Source organism: Choloepus didactylus, assembly GCF_015220235.1.
Source record: "Choloepus didactylus isolate mChoDid1 chromosome 24 unlocalized genomic scaffold, mChoDid1.pri SUPER_24_unloc2, whole genome shotgun sequence".
NCBI lineage: Eukaryota > Metazoa > Chordata > Mammalia > Pilosa > Megalonychidae > Choloepus > Choloepus didactylus.
Window position 1 is genome coordinate 1174415 of NW_023637605.1, and position 20731 is coordinate 1195145.

General features: G+C 45.6%; 1 protein-coding gene across 1 annotated transcript in view; it reads right to left on the bottom strand.

The window, feature by feature from the left end:
- The window catches only part of IQSEC2 (IQ motif and Sec7 domain ArfGEF 2), a 42713-nt gene extending 28616 nt beyond the window's left edge, over positions 1–14097 (bottom strand). The window contains 3 exon segments of the mRNA XM_037823774.1: positions 805–900; positions 11446–11541; positions 13956–14097. Coding sequence (XP_037679702.1) covers positions 805–900; positions 11446–11541; positions 13956–13981 — 218 coding nt within the window. The 5' untranslated portion in view covers positions 13982–14097.
- Between the last annotated feature and the right edge of the window lie 6634 nt (positions 14098–20731).

Here is a 20731-nt window from a genome sequence, read left to right on the forward strand (position 1 = left end):
CATTCATTTATTGAGTGCCTCTTAGAGTGTTGACCATACCATGAATCAAATACAGTCCCTATTCTCTCCCCCAGCCCCTGTTCCCAGCCCTGGTGGATAGGAAAGAAAGGTAAGGCCCTGGTGGAGATGGGGAGAAGGAAATGGGGTGGGGTGGGAACATACATCAGACAGAGAGAAGAGATCAGCTTTTATTGATGGGAAATTCATTCTGTACACAGCAACACAATACTCTGAAAGGCCTTCTCCTCCTGATTATATTTACAGAGCACTATGGGAAATGGCAAGGGGGCATGGCACGAGGCCTTCAAGCAGTGGAGGAGCTGGCAGCAATGGCCACCGCAAGGGAACGACGGGGAACTAGGCAGGCTGGGTCCCGCCCCCGTCTGGTCCTCTGAGCCCTAGGCACCCTGCATCTCTGTTTGTGCTCACAGAGGACAGAGGTAGGTCCTTGGGATGTCATTTGGAGACCTCTCCAGGAGTGGCAGGCTCCAGGGTGCCTGAGGAAGTGGGAGTACAGGTGTGGGGAGGATACAGGCTCCAAAAGCTCCAAGCTCTGCTTCTCCCCACATTTCAGCCAGACATAGGGCTCCAGCTCTATATAATTCAGGGGCTGGAGTCCAGGGGAGATAACAGCAGGGGTGGAAATTCCAAGAAAGAGGTGGGGGAGGAAAGGGGCACGATGCTTGCCCTTCTGGTTCCTGAAGCAGGGGATGGGGTCCCATGGGGGATCCGCGGGGGCGGGGGTAGGGGGCTGGTTAAGGCTTTTGCTTCTGCATAGAAAATGACCCTTGTCCTCTCAGTTACCGAGAGGAGGGACTGCTGCACTCGGAGGCTGGACAGCAGAACTGATGAGCGTCTTCCTCTTCCTCTTCCTCAGTCTCCTCCTCCTCCTCCTCTTCCCTGGGGCCAGGAAGGGCAGGGTAGAGGCCACAGGCGGTGGGTGACAGAGAGAGGCAGAGGCATTAGTTTGCAGAGCAGGGGAGATACATGAAGGGCCAGAACCAGGGTGGTGAGGTTAGGATTGGGGGAGGGGGGGTCCAAATAGGGGGTCAGTGTGATGGATTATCCAGGGCCGTTTCCAACTCATTCCCCAAGGAGCCTGTTGCTGGTCTCCCCAACCCCAACCCACAGCCCCGTGCTGGGCTCAGTCTTGAGGAACTCCCAGGTCACCCCTCCAAGTATAAACTCCATTTCTGACCCTGACAGGTGCCCAATCTTCATTTTAATATAGATAATAGCAACCTGCTCTAAGTGGGCACTTCCCATACATTATCTCATTTAACTCCTGCAATAGTAACCTTTTAGAGATGAGGGGACTGAAGCTCAGAGAGGTTAGATAACTGTCCCAGATCACAGAGCTGGGAAAGTGGTAGAGCCAGGATTTGAACCCAGAGTTCTTGGAGCTCAAATCTCAGACTCATCCCATCAGGTTCCCTGGGTGACTTTGGCACTATCCTCTAGAAATCCACTCTGCCCTTGGAGGACAAAGATTTGTATTTCCTGAAGGCTGAGGGTCAGGAAAACAGGAGATGCTCAGAAATGGAGCAGGAAAAGCCCACAGGCTTTGGAAGCGAACAGACCTGGCTTCACACCTCAGCTCTACAAGTGTTCCTAGGCTATGTGACCCCAGGCATGCTGTTAACCCTCTCTGAGCCTCGGTTTCCTCATCCGGAATAATGGGGCTCGTGATGCCAACTCCACAGGACTGTTGCAAGGACTAGAACGTACATCAAGTGCCTGGCAAACAATAGCAATGGGGACATGGTGGTGAATATCATTAAACTGCTCATGAACCGAATCTAATTCCTAAAGTGGCCATTTGCACCCACACTGAAGCAGCCACAGCATGGGGGTGTATGTGTGTGTGTTTGGCGGGGGGGGAGTCATTGCAGGAACAAGTGCCTGCCCCTAGGGTCCTGCTGAGTGGGACCCGGGACCAGTCTGCATGTGGCAGTCACTGCAGCTGGGGCTACAGTTTCATGGGGAGCTTAGACAGATAGTTGGGGCTGGGAGAGGACCAGGTACCTGGGAGTGAAATGGCTGATCTTCTGCGGACAGCCAATGAAACAAACAGTATTGCCCCATTCCCAGGTCCCTTGGCCAGAGGAGGCAGTTAAGTATGGGATCCAGGAAAAAGGAGGGATTGTGAAGAGAAGTGAAGGAAAAAGGACAGGCAAGGGAAGGCACTGCTATCCATCTGGCAGACAAGCGCACACGTGCACACACACATGCACATACCCTTCTCAGACTCAGAGATTCCTCTGACCCACTGCACCCCAGGATCACTGAGTCAGCAAAATCATTTGAACCAGGGCTAAAGTCCTGGGCAAGTAGCTCTCCTTTTCTGAGACTCCCATTCCTCATCTATAAAAGGAGACGGAAAATCCACACCTCTCAAGGCTGTAAAGAGATCAAATGAAATTCCATTCCCCACTGCTCACTCTCCTCTTATCCTGGACAGGCCACTGCTGTCACCTCAACATTTGCAGTCACCTTCCAATTCCTTCTCCTGACCTCTTGGACCACATTAGCCTTCCTAAGGCCCACCTTCAAGCACATGTCTCTTCTGCTCAGACACCCACCTTGGATCTCCATCACTTCCAGGATAAAAGTTCAGGTTCCTCAACTTAGGATTCAGCCCCCCCCCCCCCCCATGTGGCCTCAGCTGGCTTTTCCTGCCAGGTGGAAAAAGCACAAACCCAAGTCTGCCTGACTTGGGTTTGAGTATCAGTCCCACCATTGCTTGCTGGGTGACCTTGCGTCCGTTTCTTCACCTCTCTGGGATTCATTTCTCTCATCTGTGAAATGAGGAAATACCTATTCTGCAGGGCGTGGTGGGATTAAATGAATTCAAGCATGTAAAGGACCTTGTCACTTTAAGAGTCGGTTTGGCACTTAATACATGGTTAGCTATTGTTTTTTACTGTCTTATCACTGGCACCCATATTATCCTATTTGCTCATGCCCAGCCTTTGTCAAACTAATTTGCTCATTCCATCAACATGCCCAGCCTTTTCACACCTTTATGCCTTTGCTGACTCTGTTTATTCTGCTTAGAATGTTCTTTCTTCTGCACAGATCTTTGCCTAGGGAAAGCCTCTCTAAACTTCATGGCCCCAGACCAGATGCTGCTTCCTGCAGGAAGTTCTCCCTGACTCAGCCAGAAGTATTCTTTGCTTCCACCGAACTTCAGCTCCCATGTCCTTGGTCAGAGCTGTCCCTTTGTTGCTTTGAACTCTCCTGAAGCATTTCTTTCACCAGTCCCCTCAAAGCCTTCCACTGCTTTCCTTCTCTTTGACAAATGGGGTTGTACCTATACTATTTAAGGACAGTCCCTCAACCTGGGCTCTGGAGCCCATCCCTGCTACCTCCTCCACAACAATTATCCCCTTTCTCTCCGGTATTTTCAAGCTCTCCTTCTCTGTTGCCTCCTTCCTATCAACATTTATAGAAGCTCAAGTCTCTCCCATCTGGGAAAAAAAACTCTCTATCTGCCCCCCACATCCCCCTCCAGCAATCACTGTCCCTCTCTCCTCTTCACAGTTAAGCTTCTTGAGAAATTTGTCTACACTGGCCATCTCCACTTTGGTACCTCCCACGAGCTCTTCAACCCACTGCAATCTGCATCATATGCCCACCACTCCACAGAAAACTGTTCTTAGTGAGGTCGCCCAGGATCCTCCTAGTGGTTAAAGCCAATAGACTCTCTTCCACCCTCATCTTACTTCCCCCGGCTGCAACACTTGACACTCTTCACAAGCCTCTCCTGTGCAAGACTCTTTCCTTCCTCTGCTTCCGTGAGCCCACTCCCTGCTGGTTTCCCTCCTACTTCTCTGACACCCCTCCCCCCAATTCCTCTTCCTCTGCCTATTCCTTATGTGTTGTACCCCTTCCCCCAGTTCTGATAACATCATCTTCCCCACTCTCTCTCAGTGTCATCGTCCCATTCCAAAACTTCAGGTATAGCTGAGGACCCTTGCATCTCTCTCTCTAGCATGGCTGTCTCCTGGGTCTCAGACCCATGAAGTCTAACGCTTGCTGGACAGCTCTATCAGGAATGCCCTTAGGGACTTCTGATTTCATTGGACCTCTAACTCAAATCTTACCACTGCAAACCTGTCCTTCTCCTGCATGTCCCACCTAAGTAAAAGGTACCACCATCCATCCAGTCACCAGCCTAAAACACACTTCAGAGTTACCCTAGACTCTTCCTGCTCCCTTAGCAAGTCAGTCAACTAATCCTGCCTGCCTTCTAAATGGTTCTAAAAGGCTCAACATGATCTGGCCCCTGCTACCTCTCCAGTCTCATCTTCTATTCCTCTTGCCCCTCCTTCGCTCTCTCCAGCTTCGCTCTCTCTCCAGCTACACTGGTCTCCCTGCTGTTCAAATGTGACAAGCACACCCTTGCCTCAGGGCCTTCGCACTTGATAGTCCTTCTATCTGAAACATCTTCCCCCAGACAGCTGCATGGCTCACTCTCTTACCTCCTTCAAGTCTGCTCAAGTATTACCTCTTTGGAGAAACCCTCCCTCTAAAAAAGTACCCCAATATTCTCTATCCTCTTACCAACCTTTATTTTTTTTCATAGCACTTATTGACCCCAGACACATTACATATATTTAGATGTTTCTTTATTTATTATCTATATCACCCACTGGAATGTAAGATCTGTCAGTACAGGCATCTGTTTGTTCAGTGCTGCATCCCTAGTGCCTAGCACAGTGCCTGGCCCTCAATAAATATTTTTTGAAGAATGACTCAATTACTAGGCCTAAACACTCCAACTTACTGTACATTCCATCCTTGATCATCTCCACCTCCCCAGCCCCTCCCCCTTTATCTATTCAGTCTCTGCCTCCTATCCTCTCTTCCTCCCAATGGCCTCTCAAACCCATCTCCTCTGCTCTATCCCACTACCACAATCACAGCTTCTCTCTCTCTTGGATTACTCCAACGGCCTCCTTCTTGGTCTCTCTTCCTTCTAAAATGCTAAGTTGATCATGTCACTTTTCCTGGTCAAGAACTGCTCATGGCTCTCCAGCTGCCTACTGGACCAAAAAAAAAAAAAAAAAAAAAAAAAAGCCTCTGAACTCCCCAGACAGTTACTTGAGGCATGTCTAAGCTCTACTGCACCTTTTGATGTTTCGTTTCAGCAATTTTCACCTCCAGGACTTTGTGTACTCTCCGTCCTGTCATAATATCCTCTCCCATCTTTATCGCTCACAATCTTTATGGACCTTGAATGACTGGTTCAAACACTACTTTCTTCAGGAAACTTTATCTGACTCACAAACCAGAAGCAATTCCTCTCCAAAATCCGCAGGGAAATAAGTGCTCTCCAGAGCCGCTCCACATCTCCGAGAACCAGGAGTGGGATGGAAGTTAGCTATTATGTCAGAGCCCAAGGACTTTCAATGCTGGGTGAGCACTAATAGAGGTTCCCTTTCCTTCTTGCATTATTCACCTGGACTCGTGTCCCTCTGACCCTCTGCTAAAGCCAATTCATCCTTGCCTCCTCCCTTTCCCTCACCTTCTACCTCCACAACAGTCTATATCACCCAATGGCTCTTTTGGGTCTAGCTCATTAATTGTTCTCAAAGGAGCTAGATTCCATCATTTCAAGTTAAAATGCTTCCATGTGAACAGGGCCTCCTGAAGTTGAGTCACACAGTAGCTCTGCTCGAATCCATATCTTCTATGCCAATACCCTAGTTTAGGCCTCCCAGCTGGTCTACACTTACAATCCATTTTTCATACTGACTGCAAAGATGATGTTTCTAAAACAAAATTTACCAAGTTACTTTCCTATTTAGAATCCATTCTATGACTCTTCATCACCAAAAACACTGGTTCTTAACCTTTTTTGGGGGCAGGCAACCCCCTTTATGCATTTAATGAAAGCCCTGGACTGTTTACCCACACCGCCTGCTCCCCCACCCCAAATACACGTAGTTATACACATGCAACATTTTGCATTCAGTTTCAAAAGGTTCATGGGCCACCTGAAGTCCATCTGGGACCCTTGCACCCCAGGTTAAGAACCTCTGAGCCTACCCACCAACATCCAGGCTCTTTTGCATATGCTGTTCCTTCTGCCTGGAATGCTTTTCCACTCTTCACCCTTCTGTCCCTGGATAACTCTTACTCATCCTTTAAGACTCAGCTCTTTGGCTGAGTTGCCCCATACCAGCCCTAGACTGGGCCAGATCCCCGTCTCTGGGCTTCTACAACTTCCTAAGCTCTCCTCTCCCATAGTCCTTCTCAGTCTCCCCAACTGCTTGGGAACTCCTGCAAGGCAAGGAGCATTACCCAGCACAGACCCTGGCCACAGCAGTGTCTAGTGAAATGAATACTAATAGCTATTCCTTATTGAGTATCTGTTATATGCCAGGCCCTCAGTGAGGTGAACTTCACTCTGATCTCATCTACTCCTCATAATGTTGGTAGTACTGTGTTCTTTATAACAGATAAGGAACTAGGCTTACAGGTGTAGAGTTGTTCAAGGTCACCCAGCCAGTGAGTGACAGAGTTGGGATTGAAATTGAGATGTGTTGGCTCCCTGGACTGTGAAACTGGGAGATGGCATCAGCAGGAGAACAGGACCAAGAACAAGGGCCTGAACTTTCTGCCTGGGCTACATTTCCCAGGACCACCTACTCTTATTTTCCCTACTGTGCCACCTTCATGCCAAGACCAAGTACCTGACTCTCTCCTCTTATGGTACAGTCTTCTTCACCACATGCACTATTCTCAGCCTCCTCATCCCAAACCCCAGCTATGGTCAGGTCTGTCCTTTGTTCCAGAACTATCCCCAGACTTTTATGTATATTGAATCTAATGCTACACACTCTGCTACAAGCAAAGCAAGACACCTTTCTACAAAGAAAACCAGTCATAGGTGGCCCCTGCCCTTCAAGAGTTGACAGTTACCCATTTACACGTATCATCTCTAAACCTAAAAACAGCCCTGAGAGGTAAGTAGGCATTACCCCCATTATACAGATGAGGAAACAGAAGCTCAGAGGTTAACTGACTTGCCCAAAATCATAGTGTTGGTAAGTGGTAGAACTTGGACTCAAATAAAGATACTGACTCAAAGACCTATTTATCCCCCATTAGGTCATCCTGCTTGGGAAAGCCAAAAAGTGGGCAAAACCAATTCTGGTGGGGGAGAAGTATAAAGGAAAGCTATTCCTTTCTCAAGACAGTACAAATGTCACTTCCTGCAAGAAACCTTCCTTGACTCCCCCTTTCTGGGCTTCTACAGCCCTCTGAGCCTATTCTCTCCCATTCCAAATCACACTATCTATCATTGTCTGTGTGCCTCTCTCCCTTATAGACTTGACCTCCCTGATGGTACAACCAAATACAGTTCATTCCCATATCCCACCAAGGTTCAGCACAAGGTCTAACCTAAAGCAGGCAAGACAAAATGTTTGCTGAATGAATGAAGTGGTTTTTGAGCTAGTTATTAAAGGAAAAGCAAGACCAGAACATTTAGAAATAGGGGAAAAGTATAAAAGTGGAGGGAAATGAGTTAGTAAAAGCAAGGAAATGGGATCAAAGAAAAAGGTTTTGAAATTATAACAGGATGTTTGTAACATGTTCTCACTGGCGTTGTGGGGTGTTTTTTTTTTTTAATTTACAAAAAAATGGGATTATACTATAAGCCCTGTTCTGCAACTTGTTTTTTTTTTTTTTTTTTCATGTAACAGCAAGTCTTGGAGATCTTTCTATGCCAGTATATAGATATCTAACTTTTATTTTGATCTGCTACAGAGTAATCCATAGTATATTTACATCATGAAGTAAAAGCTTTTCCCTACTGATGGACATTTAGGTTGTTTTAATTTTTGCTATTATAAACAATGCTGCAATGAACATCTTTGCATTACGTTTGGAAGTATTTTTGAAGGAAAAGTTCCTAATGGTTGTATTTCTGCCAAAGGAATGTACATTTTGTTTAAAATGTAGATAAAAGTTATTTCTGTTGCTTTAACATCTTTATAGACTGGCCTAAAATAAGATTATTCCTACTCATACAATCCTGTCTTTATTTTGAGAAGCATATACATCATGAAACTTTTTAATTAAGAGTTAGTTGAGAATGATATCCTTCAAGGGTGTGTAAGAAGGAGCTGCACACTATGGCTTATGTTTGCAGTGTGGAAAGGGGTGTTTTAGAAAAGACCTCTGGGTGGCAAAGTTGGGGTCCACCTGACAGTAAAACTGTAGAGAAATCTAGCTCCAAGATACTGCTGTCAAGTTGGCAGAATATGCACATTTAAAATTCTGGTGGTAACTGGCAAATTGGCCCCATAAAAAGTTGCACCAATAGACAGTCCAATCAAGTGTATGAGAAGTTCTGGTTCCCTACAACCTCTTCAATCTTTTCATTTTGGTACCTTAAAAATGGTACTTCACTGTTATTTTAGTTACATTTCTTTAACTATTAGTGAGCTTGAACATCCTTTCTCATTTATTAGCTAATTGTCTATTTTATCTCCGAATTGTCAAATCACGTTATTTCTCCATTTTAAATGGGTTGTAAATATTTTTCTTATTTACCTCCAGGAGATGATATAGATATGGATATAGACAGACAAAGATATTAATCTTTTGCCTTATATCTGTGTAGCAAATACTTTCTCCTAGTCCAATGCTTATGTTTCAACTTTGTATACATTATCATTTGCCACACAGAAGTCTTTAATTTTTATGTAGTCAAAATTATTACTCTTTATGGCTTCTGGGTTTTTTGAATCATGGTTAGAAATGCCTTCTCCACCTAATATTATTAAAATGTTCTGGATTTTCTTCTGGTATTTTTACAGTTTTATTTTTTCTATTTGTTTTGTATGAGGTAGAGAATTTAACTTAATTATTTTTCCAAATGGGTAACCAATAGTCCTATTCCATTTACTGATGAGTCCATCCTTTCCTCACTGATTTGAAATGTCTTCTTTATCATAAACTAAATCTCCATATGAACATATCGATTTGTTTCTAAACTCTATTTTGTTCCATTTACATATTCCTCTATTCCTGTGATGATATCACATTTGCAATAACTATAGTTTTATGGTCAGTTTTTACTAATAGGGTAAAGTCCCCTGTCATTATTATTCTTTTTTTTCAAAATTTTCTTAGTAACTCATAGGCATTTATTCCTCCAAATGAACTTTAGAATCCAATCGTCTAATTCCCAGAGAAAATACCACTGAAATTTTAATGAGAAATGCTTTGAACCTTTTCACAAAATTGGAAAGCACTCTCATTTTAACCATTTGGAAACTTCCCATCTAGGAACAGGACATAACAATTGATTTATTAAAGTCTTCTTACAGCCCTGAAAAATATTTTATAGTGTTCTACAAAAAAGTTTTTCACATTTCTTATAAATACCTAGCAATTACATAAATATATATATTTGCTATTCTGAATGGGATCTTGTTTCCGGTATGTCTTTTAATTCTTTATTGCTGGTATTCAGAAAAATTAATGGTTTGGGTGTATATTTATCTTGTATCCACCTATTTTACTGAATTTTATTAGTTCTAATAATTTTTCATTTTATTCCCTCTGATTATATAAGTAGCCAACCATATTATCCTCAATGCTAATTCTGACTCTTGTTTTTCAATACTTATACCACTTATTTCTTTTTTTATCCTACTGGTTAAAACCTCCAGAAAATACTGGCTAGTACCAGTGATAGTAGTCATCTTTATGTTATTCCTGAATTTAATGGAAATTTACCTAGTGCTTCACTTGTTACATTCGATGGTCACATTTTGTTTCTGATAAAAGGAAAGGACATTTTCATTCATTCCTAGCTTACTGTATTAGTTGTCTATTGCTGTATAACAAATAATCCAATGCAGTAACAGATAACTAATAAACTTACAAAGAGTATTTTAGAAAGTCAGGAATGGATGTGTATTTTTATCAGATGATTTTTTTTCAGCATGGATTAAGATGGTTATATGTTCATTTCTCTTTCAATCTATTAATGTGATAAATTACAATTTCAGATCTCCTATCGTTGAACAATCCCTGCACTCCTGGAACAAATGCTAATTTGTCATGATATGTTATTCTTTTAATACACTGATGGATTCAGTTTGCTAATCTTTTATTCAAAATGTGTTGTTCTAGTAATATGTGAAATTAGGCTAGTTTTCTTTTTTGTCTAAAACCATCTAGTTATACTAGCCTTAAAGAATGAACTAGGAAGCTGCCTATCTTTTCCTATTATCTGATCTTCTAAGATTTGATAGAACTTCCACCATACCAGAGCTTCCATAATATCAATATGCCTGGTATCATTTCTGAGGAGAAAACTTTCTTCAATCTTTTCAATTTCTTCTATACTTACTGGTCTATTCAAGGTTTTCTGCCATTTTTTCTGGTAACATATTTTTTTCTAGAAAACCACCCATTTCTCATCCAGATTTTTCACACTTATTGGTATAAAAGTACACAAAGCATTTTCTTATGACTTCTTAATCTTCTCTGTATCTGTGGTTAAATCCCCTTTCTCATACCTTATTTAATTTGTGTTTTCTTGCTTTTTCCCCTCAGTTATATTTGTCAGAGGATGGTCTATCTAGTTTACTAGTCTTCAAAACCACCTCTTAGTTTACCAAATCTTTGGTTTTCTATTTCATTATTTTCTAGTATTGTCTATAGCAATTACTTTATTTTACTTTCTCTTCGCCATTCTTTTCCTAGCTTCTTGAGTGGAATAATTGATTTGCTTAATTTAAACTGTCTTGTTCTCTAATGAAAGCATTTAAGACTACAGATTTTCCTCTGGGAACCTCTATGGCCATATTCCATAGGTTTGGATATATCATATTCTCAGTATCCTTCTTATTTCCTCTTCAATGCAAGTATTTTTAAACTTCCAAATGGTTTTGGGGTAGGGGTGGAGCTGGCCCTCTTGTAGTTGCTGTTACTATTTCATTGTATTGCATTATAATTAGAAAATATAAAATGTGTTTTCTAATTAACTGGGAAATTACATTGTTCTCCAAAGGTGTAGGCAGATGGTTCCCTCTGCCTAAACACCCTTCCCCATCCTATCCAACTGGCAAACTCCCACTCATCCTTTAAGACAGCTCAAACGTCACATACTGGGGGAAACCCACCCTAACCACAGTTCTACTCTCCCTCTGGTGTAGTCCTAATCTACCAACCCCTCCCACCTTTTGGGGCAGGCAGCTTTGAGAGGATTTTTAAAAGAAGGACAAACTACAAACAGATTCCAAACCTCCTAGTTTGGCTCCTGACCTGATCCTCCACTCACCCTCCTCAAACATTCAGACATCCATTCCACAGTCGTGCCAGGGGCTAGAGGGAGACTGGGGAGGGGGCTGGCAATGATATTGTGTATTCGACTGGAAGGGTGAGGGATTGGGGGAGGATGGGTCTAGCTTTTACCTGCTCTCTGCCAGCCTGCCTGAGGGGGTAAGCTTCATGGAGTCAAGGACTTGAGTAGGACAGCAATACTGGTGTAGAGTATGAGACGCTGTGGACCTGAGAGACAGCGAGAGACAGAGAGAGAGGGAGTGAGACACAGAGAGAGAGACAGGGAGGGAGAGGAGAGGCAGGGTGGGGAATGGGGACAAGGAGGTGAGAGTAAATGGGGGAGGAGTAAAGGGAGACTGGGAGGAATGGGAAGTGGAGAATAGGGAATGGAAGAGGAGGGGAGGGGCAGGGAGGGAAGGAGGGAGAGAAGGGGGACGGGAAGGGAAGGGAAGAAGGGAAGAAGGAAGGAAGGAAGGAAGGAAGGAAGGAAGGAAGGAAGGAAGGAAGGAAGGAAAAAAGAAAAAAAACACAAAGTCAAGAAAGAGAGGATGGCACTTGAACCATGTCCTAGTTTGCTAATGCTGCAGAATGCAAAACACCAGAGATGGATTGGCTTTTATAAAACGGGGGTTTATTTCACTACACAGTTACAGTCTTAAGGCCACAAAGCATCCAAGGTAACACCTCAACAATCGGGTACCTTCACTGGAGGACGGCCAGTGGCGTCCGGAAAACCTCTGTTAGCTGGAAAGGCAGCTGGCGTCTGCTCCAAAGCTCCGGCCTCAAAACGGCTTTCTCCCAGGACGCTCCTCTCTAGCAAGCTTGCTTCTCTTCAAAACATCACTCCCAGCTGCACTCTCTTTCCTCTCTTTGAGTCAGCTCATTTATATGGCTCCACCGATCAAGGCCCACCCCGAATGGGTGGGGCCACGCCTCCATGGGAACATCTCATCAAAATTATCACCGACAGCTGGGTGGGGCACACTCCAAGCAAATCCAACCAGCACCAAAACGCCTGCCCCACACAAAACCACAAAGATAATGGCATTTGGGGGACACAATACACTCAAACCGGCACAAACCACAAACAGAACACAATGACAACAGGGGGCAGCAGAGATGAAAGAGCTAGGCTTGGCCTCCTGTGTTCCAGGTGACTCCGTGGGGACCTCGGAGACGCTGGGACACCACAGCAGGGAAGGGAGAAGGGAACCCTCCTCACACCAGATGCCACACGAGTAGGGAAGAGGAGAGGGGGAAAAGGAGATGAAAGAGAAAGGAAAAGATGGGGGCGAGGGACACTCCCCCTTGTAAAAAACCCCTCACAGAAAGGGAAGGAGGGCTAGAGAGAAAAGAGGCACTGGGCCCAAAGAAGGGAAAGAACCTAGGGCAGGGGGTGGAGGAAACACTGAAGGAGGAAAGGTAGAAAGACAGAGAGAAACTGAAAGAGACAAGCAAGTGGCAAGACAGAAAAGGAGGGAAAGACAGAAAGAAGAAGACAGAAAGGGCAAGACAAAAGACACAGAAAGAAGACAGGGAGAGGCAGAGAGTGCAAGAGCAGAGGAGAGGCAAGGGTGGAGAAGAACTGACAAGGTCTCAGTGGTCTTGGTGACAGGATGGGACTCAGGGCTGAGTGGGTAGGTGGGGCCCAGGGGCGGAGGTGAGGAGGGGGAGGTGCGGGGGGGGGTATGGGGTGGTTCCAAGAAGTAGTCTTTGTTTTGCAAGCCAGTGTTGTGCCCCCACCCCAGGGTGGGGCCCCTGTTCCACCCCCAGTGCTGTGCCCCCTACCCCAGTGCAGGGTCCAAAGGCCCCTCTGCCTCCGACTTCCCGCAATTAAATGCCTGAGAGTGGTGGGGGGGGTGGTGGAGGGAAGAGGAAGGAGAGCAGAGCAGTGAGGCTGAGGGCCTGCACCCTGCCCTACCCAGCGGTGGCAGGGGCAGAGGCTGGGGTCACTTGGGTGGCCAAAGCCAGGACTGGCTGGGAATGGAGCCAGCCTCTCCAGATCAGCCAGCCCCTATCCCCCACAAGCCCCTGAAGGCAGGTTCTGGTCAGGTCCCAGCTATTCAAGAGCCCAAGAAAAGGCCAGGAAACATGGCTGCATGCCAGGCCAGCTGACCACTAACTCACTGAGAATCTGAGGATGCCCAAATCCTAGCACCTTAAGGAGAATTTCTGAATCAAGACTCTTCTCATCAGAGACTCCGGAATAATTGTCATCATCAGAGCGACTATTTCTCAAGTGCCGACTAAGTGCCAGTCACCAGCCCAAGTCCTTTATTTGTTATCTCATTGACTTGGAGACTCAGAAACCCTTAGGGTGTTGGAATGTTGGTATCGGGGAATCTCAGCTGCTGCGAATAAGCTGGGAGGCCCGTAGTGCCAGGCCAAGCTGACATACCAGAGCAGCCGCTAATCATACCCCTCACAGGCCATAAACTACGCAGCTTACAGAGCCAGTCCTCCAGATGCCCATGAGCTCACCTATTTGAGCTGGATCCCTCCCTCAAGCCAAAGGCCTGAAAGAGTCCAAGGGGGAGCCAGGAACCAGGAAGCCAGGAGGCTGCTGAATCAGCAGCCTAGAAACTGGGTCCAGGATTGGGAAGGGAAGGAGAAGGTCAGACTGCAAGGGCCTGGGGTCCTACCTGCTGCTCCTCCTGGGGGGCTCCATGGGTCTGGACCTGTCCAGAGGGCAGGCCCAGGCCCCAGCGGGTGCCTCCTCTGTGTCACCACCCTCTCCTCCCAGGCCCTTCCCTGGAAGGAGGAACTGAGGAGGCGGGGCCAGGCCAGCTGGGCTGCAAGCCAGACTGCAACTGGAAACTTTGCTCCTTCCCCTGCTCCCCCAGGAGAGCTGGGAACTCAGAAAAGGAAGCAGCTTTGAGAGCATGCAGTTACTACTCTGGGCCAGTCCCCATGCCAGGCTCCCTCTGTGCACCTCCACTGGAAACTTCCCAACCACCCTGACAAGTGCATGTTGCTAGCCCTATTCTCCTGAAGAGAAAATTGAGATGGAGAGAGGTTAAGTAACTGGGCACGTAAGACAGCTAGTAAGTGGCACAATCCCAAGATTAGGACATGGTTTGGCCATTTTCAAAATCTGGAATCTGTCCTTTCTGCCATACCACTGCCTTATGAATACAGAAACCTTTCAATAGAAGTATTTCACCAACACCCTCAGTTTCAGCACAAAAACACTATGCTTAGGAGTTGTTCTGGGATGCCCCAAATCAACTAAAATCCAAATCGCCCATTTTGGGATATCAAGATGGGGATTTGGCCAATAGCCTTTGCCATTGCAATAAGCTCTCACTCTCTCCTGTATTGTTTTCCAGACTGGTTAAGAGAAATGCTTCCTGAAGAGAAAAGCAACAAACAGAAGAAACACCACTCACAGACATAAAGCTATTCTTCCAAGGAAATTGCCCAGCCTGATTTTGCAGCTGGGGGAAATGGAAGCCTGGAGAAGGGAAGAGTCTTACTAAAGTTCATACTGCAAGTCAGACCAGAATCCAGGTACCCTGACTCCCAGCCACCATGGTCATCTCCCTCTCCTCAACATGGGTGGGGCTGGAGAAAGGAGAGAACTCTGAGGATTTGAAGGATATAGGGTCACTAAAGAGTACCACAGATCCAATTCAGAGAGCTCCTGTCCTTTCACAGCTCCGGATCCCAGGCCTCTGGCTGTTCTGAGCATAAGATGGCCCTGGGAGGGGTCAGGGGGCCAGTGATCTAGAAGGAATAGGAGCTGACAGGCAACAGGCCAGTCTTCCTGCCTTCCTGCTGGGGCAGCTGGTTCCTCTCAAGAAGGCCAAAGCTACTGAGAGAGAGAGACAGAGGCCCTCCGGACCACCATGAGGTTGGCATCTGCGGGCCCTTTGTGGCTTCCTCTCCTTCTGCCCACACCTGAAAACCGTGGTCCTTGGGGCTCTGGCCTCACTCAGCCACTGCTTTGTTGTTGTTGTTGTTCTTCCGTCCTTAAGCAATTCTCCTAGCTCTTACAGCAGCTCCACTTTGTACCCATCTGCAATTATCACCCTAAGAGCTGCACCTCTGGTCCAGACTTTCCTTTTGGCCTGCCGGGACTCTAGAGTCAGATTTTAGTCCTGGCTCTAAGGCTTATGCTGTGTGACCTTGGGCAAGTCTCTCTTCCTCTCTGGTGTGGCAAAGAGACTGAACTTTGGTGCCTGACAGAGCTGGGTACAAATCCCAGATTTGCTGTTTTTCAGCTGGGTAACCCTAGCACCTTGGTCTACCCTTCGGAGGTTCCATTTGTTCAATTATAAAGAGGAGTAGCAATTTCTACCCCACAGGTTCCATGAGACAAAGTGCACACCTGATGAAGAGTCTCACCTGGAACCTGAGAGAGCTAAGCCTTCTCCCAGGAATGTAGGGGACACCTAGAGGGAGCCTGTTTGTTTCAGGGATGGGAAGGCTTACAGGGAAAGTCCCTTAATCTAGGGCTACTCTTGGAATTCAGCCATATCTGAGCATGTTGGGGAGACTCATGGGATGACCCACCGGGCACTGAAGGGAAAAAGGGAAGAAAGAATTACAGGTTAGGAACTTGACCCAGTCACAGGGCACTCATGTGGCCCTCATTCACTTATTCAATAAATACTGTGTACCAGGCACTGTGCCAGGTGCTGGGTACAGCAGTGACTAAGGGTAAACAATGTCCTGCTCTCATAGGGCTTACATTCAAGTGAGAGGAATTAGATATTCGGCAACAACTGAAGTTAAACTAAGCAAAAAGTGGAAGTAGCAGGGGAAGAGCATTCCAGGCAGAGGAAATGGCTTGATCAAAGAACTTGAGGTGGTATTTCCAGGAAGTGCAAAGAGGTCCATGCTGCTAAGCAGAAAAGGCAAAGGGGAGACAGGAGAGACCAGAGATGCAGGCAGGGGCACGTCCACACAGAGCCTTGAAGGCCACAGTAAAGCTTTCAGTGTTTATACGAAGGACAATGGAAGCCTGTGGTTCATGGATACGCACTGGGGAAGGGTGTCTCTGAAGCCCCTGAAATTGTATGAAAAATATTAATGAGTAGTAACACATTTCTAGGTGGGGGGTGGGCACACTTCTAGACATCGTCAGATCCTCAGATAGGTTTGTGACCTCAAAAGGGTTAGGAATCTCCTTATATGATTCCATTCACTAAGGGCCTTCTGTGAGCTGGTGGCAGGCATCCAAGAACCTTCTGTGAGCTAACCCCTAACCTCCACCTCCAGCTAGTCTCAGCCGTGCCACCATCTTCAACCTGTACTCCACCCAGACAGAACTATTTGCAATTGTCTGCCACGCTCTGCTGCTCCATGCCTCACCTTTGCACATGCCATCCCTCTGCTCAAAAGGCCTTTGCCACAACTCCTGCTCCCACTCCCACCTCCCCACCTGGCTAGTCCTCCTTGTTCTTCAAAAGTCATCTCAGGAATGGTGTCCTCTGGGAACCTAGCCTGACTTTACCCAGGCTGGATGGCTACCTTCCTCGTGTCCTTCAAACCTTGTGTGCCTCTCAGCCAGAACTGTGCACAGTCTGTTCACATGCTTGTTGCTCTTTCTTGGCCATGAGCTGTCTGAGAACAGGGGCCATGTCTTAATTCATCACAGGGTCCCCAGCATGGAGCACCTAATCACACATGTCAGTGAATGTTGGTGGGAGAAAGACAATCCACCGTGAGGTGGAAACTGCAAGATGGGCCAGTGGACACTAGAGGGCACTGCAGCCACTGGAATCACGGGCCAGATGCTGGCCAGGCAAACAAAGGTCTCTTAGGAGTCCGGGAAGCACAGAAACTGCTCCTGAGTCCTGCAACTCCTTAGCTCTGGACCCAGCTGATCAGACCCCAGTCCTAGCCTCCCATTTTGCCTTCTGTCCCCTTTCCAGACCATCTCATGACAGCCCCATCTCACTGAAGATAGCGCTTTAGTCCCAAACACCCCTTCTCACAGCTCTGGCATACACTTTTTGCTTTGCCTGCAATACTCCCTACTTCACCTCACCCCAACCCCACCCCTTGCCTGGCTAATTTCCACTCACCCTCCAAGTCTCAGCTTAGATGTCAGCTTGGAGAAGCTTCTCTGACCTCCAGGCTGAGCACCTTCAGAGGTGCTCCCACAGCACCCTATACTTCCCTTATAATAGTCTGTAGTTGTCTGTCCTCATCTGTTCCCCCACCAGACAGTGAGTTTCCTCTCAGCAGGGCCCAGCACTGTATCATCTACCATTATATCAATATTTGGCACAGCGTCTGGCACATGGCAGGGTACTCAATAAGGCATCCTTGAATGAATGACAGAATGGATGACTTCAGGAAAGTCACTTTACCTCTCTAGGTTTCAGTTTCCCCACCTGCAAAGCAGATATAATCACCCCCTACTTGGTAGGGGGGCCACGAGGATTAAAGATAATGTGTGTCAAGTGCTCCTTAACAGTGCACGTTCTGAATCAAAGCAATTACTGGTATTTGGAATAATGAAAAACAAGGGAGGAGGACTTGGAGACTCTGCCTGAGCCTGAGATAATCTCTCCCACTCAGGTTTACTGTTTATATATGAAAGGTGGCTTTAATAATAAGAAAGCTATTACGTTTATCAACAGCATCTACTGTGAGCCAGACAGAGGCCCCTGAGAAGGTGGTGGAAACACTCTAGTCTAAGCCCAAGTATGTGAGGCCAGGGCCAAGGTCAGGGCTGGGCTGTGGGCATTGCTCCTGCACCTAAAGAACAGTCATTATGGGCACAGCTGGCTCCAAACTCTACTCATAGGGGAAAACTTGTCTAAGGGGTCATTAATTCCGTCTGTAATTAATGTAAAAACTGCAGGGTTTGTATTAATGGAAAAGGTAGCTCAAGCATCAAGCTGATAATACTGATAATGTATGCTTGTAATTATATACTACATATTGCTATGAATTCAGTCACGACACTAATAAAATATAAAAATTCTGGAAGCACCCAAGAACTTAGTAGCAGCTATAAAATCAGAAGCATCACACTAGTTGTTCTGAGGCTATGGAAATTACCACAAGCTGGTCACAATGGTAATAGTCACCATGCATTTAAAAGCTGTGTTGGCATAAAATAAGGGGAAATGTTTAGATAAAAGTGTGTTTTGATCTGAGAACATGGAACCTGAGAGCACAGTGAGCAAAGGTCTACTTGCAATATACTAGGAACAAAAAACCATGACGGATGGGCAATCTTACAATCGAGGGCCTCTGAGCACACTATCCCTCCAGGCTCTGATCTTACTTGGGTGCACAAAAGAAGTGTGCTCACTGTGAAAGAAATGCCAAGCATTTTACCTCTTTACCCTCATGCACCTCTAAGAGAATCTACTCCGACCTACGGCTCCTTGCTGCTTGGGGTATCTGCATAGGCTGGACGGGGACACTGCAGTCACATGGGGGAGGACCCTGAAGCTGGAGGGTAACATAGCTTCTAGGCTGGTGGCCTCATTAGGCCATGTGAAAGCAGAGGAAGTCAGTTCAGAGAGAGGAGACAAGGAAAAAGAGATGATAAAGGCCAGGAAAGCCATGAGAGATGGCGAGAGACAAGACATGGGCCCAGGACACGCAGAGAGAGAGATCACGATTCTTGACTTCCTGGTTCCACTGCCAGTTGGCATGAGGCCTGGCTGTACTTCATTTCCTGTTTCTTAGGTTCTGTGAGATACAGCCTCAAAACAGTTCCCTTCCTTTTTATTCTTTTTTTTTTTTAACTTTCCCTTCTTTTTTAAATCAACTGTATGAAAAAAAAAAGTTAAAAAGAAAACAAACATACAATAAAAGAACATTTCAAAGAGACCATAACAAGGGGGTAAGAAAAAGACAACTAACCTAAGATAACTGCTTAACTTCCAACATGTTCCTACTTTACCCCAAGAAAGTTACATAATATAGCAACATTTCTGTGAACTTGTTCCTACTATATCCATCAGAAATTAACAGACCATAGTCATTTCTGGGCATCCCCAGAACGTTAAATAGCTTATCTGTTCTTCTTGGATTATTGTTCCCCCTTCCTTAATTGCTCTCTATTGCTAGTTCCCCTACATTCTACATTATAAACCATTTGTTTTACATTTTTCAAAGTTCACATTAGTGGTAGCATATAATATTTCTCTTTTTGTGCCTGGCTTATTTCACTCAGCATTATGTCTTCAAGGTTCATCCATTTTGTCATATGTTTCACCAGATCGTTCCTTCTTACTGCTGCGTAGTATTCCATCGTGTGTATATACCACATTTTATTTATCCACTCATCTGTTGAAGGACATTTGGGTTGTTTCCATCTCTTGGCAATTGTGAATAATGCTGCTATGAACATTGGCGTGCAGATATCTGTTCGTGTCACTGCTTTCCGATCTTCCGGGTATATACCAAGAAGTGCAATCGCTGGATCGAATGGTAGTTCTATATCTAGTTTTCTAAGGAACTGCCAGACTGACTTCCAGAGTGGCTGAACCATTATACAGTCCCACCAACAATGAATAAGAGTTCCAATTTCTCCACATCCCCTCCAGCATTTGTAGTTTCCTGTTTGTTTAATGGCAGCCATTCTAACCGGTGTTAGATGGTATCTCATTGTGGTCTTAATTTGCATCTCTCTAATAGCTAGTGAAGCTGAACATTTTTTCATGTGTTTCTTGGCCATTTGTATTTCCTCTTCAGAGAACTGTCTTTTCATATCTTTTGCCCATTTTATAATTGAGCTGTCTGTACTATTGTCATTGAGTTGTAGGATTTCTTTATATATGCAAGATATCAGTCTTTTGTCAGATACATGGTTTCCAAAAATTTTTTCCCATTGAGTTGGCTGCCTCTACCTTTTTGAGAAATTCCTTTGAGGTGCAGAAACTTCTAAGCTTGAGAAGTTCCCATTTATCTATTTTCTCTTTTGTTGCTTGTGCTTTAGGTGTAAAGTCTAGGAAGTGGCCGCCTAATACAAGGTCTTGAAGATGTTTTCCTACATTATCTTCTAGGAGTTTTATGGTACTTTCTTTTATATTGAGATCTTTGGTCCATTTTGAGTTAATTTTTGTGTAGGGGGTGAGGTAGGGGTCCTCTTTCATTCTTTTGGATATGGATATCCAACTCTCCCAGCCCCATTTGTTGAAAAGACCATTATGGCTCAGTTCGGTGACTTTGGGGGCCTTATCAAAGATCAGTCGGCCATAGATCTGAGGGTCTATCTCTGAATTCTCAATTCGATTCCATTGATCTATATGTCTATCTTTGTGCCAGTACCATGCTGTTTTGGCCACTGTGGCTTTATAATAAGCTTCAAAGTCAGGGAGTGTAAGTCCTCCCACTTCGTTTTTCTTTTTTAGAGTGTCTTTAGCAATTTGAGGCATCTTCCCTTTCCAAATAAATTTGACAACTAGGTTTTGCAAGTCTGCAAAGTAGGTTGTTGGAATTTTGA